Below are 5,437 nucleotides of genomic sequence, written 5' to 3' on the forward strand. Positions count from 1 at the left end.
ATTTTTCTTTTCCAAATAGGTTAAGATGTAATATTGAGGCCATTAGGAGTATGTGTGTATGTAAATACAGATGGTCTGTCGATGTGAATGATGTATAAACCCAAAATAAGCATACACCAAATCAATCCAAAAGTCAAATAGCCTGCAGTGCACAATTATAGTCGGCTACAGCCATATAGACCTACCCAGAGACGAAATGTGTTGTTTGATATTTTAATTGAGGGGGGGATGTTTTACTGTCCTTATGGTGAAATTACTGTACGTTCTAGTAAAATGACGTACTTTTACTTATTTTGGCTAGATGATCATGAAAGACTTGAATTGTGTTTTATTAAAGGTATTTTATTTATGATAATATTATTTGTAAAGCATATGGGGGGGAAAAGACATAATATACTTTGTATGTCAGTTTGTTTACTGATGTTGATTTTTACGTTGGACACCGTTGCAATCTTGTATTGTCGTGTAATTCCACGTGGGTGGGGCATCTTTAGGTGCATGGCAAAAATAAAATTTAATCAATCAAAGTACGTCATTCTTTTGGTACTAATGCCAATTTGGCAACCCCCTGCCAACCCCCTCCAATGTACAGTAAATGACCAAGTATGGTCTTGTCAATATTCCAATGTACAGTTTTGTTTGTACAGTTGTACAGTGTCCCCCACCCACCCCTCCTACCTACCCCCCCCCCCCCCCCCCCACTCCTACCCAACCCCCCCCCCCCCCCCACCCACCCAACCACCTCCAATGTACAGTCCCCCCCACCCCCCCACCTACCCAATCCAATGTACAGTTTCTGGACTCTTTTTGTATCACAAACAGTACTGTATTTGCAAATCTGGTATGTCATAAATGTATAGATGTAGCAGTACTGTCTATCTGTATGTCATGTATGTCATATATGTTACGATGAATTGAAAATGGGGGACCCTGATGTAAACAAGACGAAAGTCTTTCTCTGGTCTGCATCCCCTTAACAATTGTATGTATTGAGCTGTACTGTACTGTACCCATTCTGCAATCTGTTAATAAAGTTTTCAATCAATCAATCAATGGTCAATAGAGGGAGCTCTACTGATCTTGTGCCTGTTAGATTCAGACGTTGTGTGGGAAAGGAGTCATTCCTATATTGTATATTTATTCTGCTGCTGTTCTATGGAACAATTTGCACAGAGAGTTGAAATAATAAGAAATGCAAATAAAGTCCTCTTTGAAAAGTCCTGTCTGGATTTTTTTTTAATTAGATGCTACTTTTAAAAGGGTTCCATGGTGTGCCAGGCCTTTTAGATTGGCATTTTTTTCTTTATGTTTTTCAATGGTGATGTTGTTGCTGTTGTTGTTGTTGTTGTTGTTGTTGTTGTTGTTGTTGTTGTTGTTGTTGGTGGTGGTGGTGGTGTTGTTGTTGTTGTTGTTGAGGTGTTGTTGGTGATGATGAAGATGATGATGGTGGTGATGATGATGATGATGATGATGATGATGATGATGATGATGATGATGATGATGATGATGATTTTTTTTTAGGTACACTGGTTAAAGATATTCAGGGTTATACTATTAATCCTAAGCCTGGTAGATAGTTTTAGGTATTGATACTGGTTAAATATATTCAGGGTTATATTATTAATCAGAATCAGAAAGGTCTTTATTGCCAAGTAAGTTTGCACATACAAGGAATTAGTTTTGGTATTTTGGTGCAACATTAACAGACAATTAAGGTCCAAAGCGCTTTACAATATGTTCCTCACATTTTACACATTCACTCAGACATTCACACACCAACGGCAGAGGCGACCATGCAAGGTGCCAACCTGCTCATCAGAAGCAGTTAGGGGTTAAGTGTCTTGCTCAAGGACACTTCCACACGCTGCTCGGGAGGAGCGGGAATCAAACCGGGAACCTCCAGATTGCCAGATGACTGCTCTACCTCCCGAGCCACTGTCGCCCTGTAAATTTAAAATTAAAAGTACAATATAATATAATATAATATAGGACAGGGCTGTACAATTGTGCAGGATGTAGTTGAGTATATCAACTAAATTATAATAAACAATACAGTGGAATAGAATATGTAGCAGGGCTGTGCAATTGTGCAGTATTGTGCAAAAAAAATATGAACAGTGTCAGTGTCATGTTCAGATGCATAATCCTGAGCCTGAAAGATATTTTTAGGTATTGATACTAGATAGATATTCAGGGTTATACTATTAATTATCCTGATATTTGTAGGTGTTTTTAATGTGTTGTTGTTTCCATTGTTGTTGATGTTGTAGGTGCTGTATTGTAAAACATATGCTGCTCAGTACAACCATTCATTTAATTTCAAACCTTTATTTAAACTTGAAAGGCAACTGAGGTTTCCCTCGTGTACAGTCACGTTAGGTCCTGCATTATTATTATTATTATATTATTATATTATTATTATTATTATTATTATTATTATTATTATTATTATTATTATTATTATTATTATTATTATTATTATTATTATTATTATTATTATTATTATTATTATTATTATTATTATTATCACGTTGAGTGCACATACAGAAACAAGCAAAACAAAAAAGCACACAAAATCACACAGCATATAAAATCACAACAATAAGACAACAAGATGGAGGCAAGGATAACAAATCAATTAAAACTAGGGATGTTCGATATTGGCTTTTTTACCTATACCGATATTGTCCAACTCTTAATTTCCGATACCGATATCAACCGGTATCAACCGATACCGATATACAGTATGCAGGGTTTCCCCCCCAAAAAACGGAATAATTTCAGGTAATTAACATTATATCACTTGTCGTGGAATTAACACAACATTATACATACTTTTGACAATAAATAAAATCTGAATTTGTTCTTACTTGCTTGCCTGGGTAAATAAAGGTTAAATAAAAATACAAATAAAATAATAATCTCTTTTTTTTAAACCGATACCGATAATTTCCGATATCACATTTTAATGCCAATATCGGACATCCCTAATTAAAACATGTGCAACTTGATTGACAAATGTTGGAGATCAAGGTTTTAAACTCTGCAACAGAGGGGAAAAGCTTTAAGGACTTAAGGACATTCCATGAGCTAGATGGGCATCATAGAAAAATGCAGATTCACCCTGTTCCAAGCAAACTTGGGGGACCCAACCAGTCACTAGAACGGGTTCCATAGGTTCCAAAATTCCATTCCAATGATGATGCAATATATTAACTTAAGGAGGTAGCTTACCAATAAGGGCCTTAGAAATGAACAAATACCAGTGTTCCGTCAGAGAGGGCCAACCAACCTTCTCATAAAGGACACAGTGATGAGTGTCGTATCTATCACTAGGGTTAGGGTTAGGGTTATGAATCTGAGGGCAGAGTGATGGACAGAGTCCAAGTATTTAATCAGGTAAATAATAAATGTTCATCACTGAACAGATAAGGTTACACAGACCTAAACCAGTTGTGTATGGGCAGGTATCTCAACATACTGTATTATGCAAAACTCTATTTGCTCTAAAATAGAGATACATTGTCTGGTACAAAACCAGAGAGTTTCATTGTTCATTGTACTGTATGAATAAAGAAAAACCAGGCACATGGATGATAAGAGAATGTGTCTCAGAGGACTCATTATCTTTGTCTTTTTGACAAAGGGGGCTTGCAGCCTTCACACTCTGGTCCAGGACATACACATGTCTTCCTGAACGACGTGTGCACAGTGCCCTTCTGACTCAGCCTGATCACCCGGAGGGCGATCAAATAGATCATCTCACAGACGTTGAGGACCACGCACACGACAGACGCTGCCACCATGAAGTAGGTGAAGATGCGCTTCTCCGTGGGGCGGCCTATGTAGCAGTCCACCAGGTTCGGACACGGCTTGATGTCGCACTTGACGCGCCGGGGCATGTCGAAGCTGTCGTAGATGTAGTGGAGCAGGTACAGGAAGCCCACCTCGGTGGCCGTCTTGAAGAAGAGGCTGAGGAGGTAGGTCCACCACAGGCCTCCGTGCTTCTGGCCGGTGTTGTCGTAAAGCCGCGCGTTCTCCCCGTGCTTGGCCCGGTACTTGCGTTCCCGGTCCTCCCGGTAGGACACGTGCAGCACCACCAGGAACGAGGGGCAGGTGACGAAGATGAGCTGGAGAGCCCAGATCCTGATGTGTGAGATGGGGAAGAAGTGATCGTAGCACACGTTGGAGCAGCCCGGCTGGCGGGTGTTGCAGTCAAAGTGCCCCTGGTCGTCGCTCCACACCCGCTCGGCGGCGACCACGAAGACCATCACGCGGAAGACGAACACGACGGCCAGCCAGATCCTTCCGAAGGCGGTGGAGTACTTGTTCGCCCCGCTCAGCAGGGACTGCAAGGACGACCAATCCATGAGTTAAAGCCTATGAGGTCGCCTGCTTCTCTTCTGACTCTCCAGCTCCCAGAGTGGTCTTTCTTTGAAACCTCTGTGAGAAGCTGTGAAAAATCGAATATAAAATTCAAATAAAAGTTGAGTTAGAAGCAGGGAAAGTACAGAGGCAAAACATGTATCTTCAGAGAGACCGTATGAGAGAGATTCACACACATATTCCAGAAGAGAAGTTCAAAGAGTTTGTGTCACTGGTCGTGTCGAGGAAAAGGGTATCAAAGGGAGTGACTTCATAAAGCATCAGCAGTCGACTGTTTGAAACCTTTTGAAGATTTAATATCAGCGATTCTTTCTGATTTTAGTTTTATGTTTTACACATAGATATCTGCTCTAATCACACTCCTGCCAGCCCTGAAATGTATCCTCCCCGACTCCTAAGCTGAGGGAGTATGTTTACTTACGGGCTACGTGATGCTTTGAAGAAAGTCACCTTTAATATTTAATATTTGATCAAACGTTTGCTTTGTGTGGCACACACTGCAGGAGTCCCACAGTTGCAGACTGTGGCTCTTAAATTGTGTACCCTTTGCTTTTAGAAAATAATTGGCTAAATACGAACCCTATATGGCAGGCTGTCACAACAAACAAGTTATAATAATAAGTTAAGTTACCTTTAGATCAGAGGTGTTACGCTCAGTCTTGTCCCTCTGTTCGTCAGATAAGCCTTGGCGTTGCCGTGAGACTAAAGTCAAGCAGCGGTTTCACTTGCCTCTCGTCTACAAGTTACAACTGGTCTGTTGCCTGGCTAGGTAGCAAAATAACTTCTTGACCGTAGCCTGAAGGTGTGGCCAGTGTGTTTTGGAAACTATCCAGATTTCTTTGTTAAAAACACACATTGCAGTTTTCATTCTCATCTACCACGTTATCGCAGAACTGATTCCAACTAAGAGTAGCCTGAGACGTTGGACGATGGATAGGCCTATATCCTTAATAAGCTATCAATGGCAGATGAGTACAGGCACACAGGCTTCCTACTTATCATGAAATAAAGAAATTAAGATTCTGACTGAATCTACAGAATGCCATATATA

At 40.4% G+C, this 5,437-nt stretch overlaps 1 protein-coding gene across 1 annotated transcript; it reads right to left on the reverse strand.

Annotated features, from left to right (window-relative positions):
- Positions 1-3,623: 3,623 nt before the first annotated feature.
- On the reverse strand, positions 3,624-4,370 carry LOC311226467 (gap junction beta-3 protein-like; the record flags this gene model as incomplete). Its single annotated transcript, XM_084311893.1, has 1 exon — positions 3,624-4,370. The coding sequence occupies one exon, from the start codon at positions 4,368-4,370 to the stop codon at positions 3,624-3,626; it is 747 nt and encodes a 248-aa protein (XP_084168019.1).
- Positions 4,371-5,437: the final 1,067 nt, after the last annotated feature.

Source organism: Notolepis coatsorum (genome assembly GCF_963971535.1).
Source record: "Notolepis coatsorum genome assembly, chromosome: 4".
In the NCBI taxonomy this organism is placed as follows: domain Eukaryota; kingdom Metazoa; phylum Chordata; class Actinopteri; order Aulopiformes; family Paralepididae; genus Notolepis; species Notolepis coatsorum.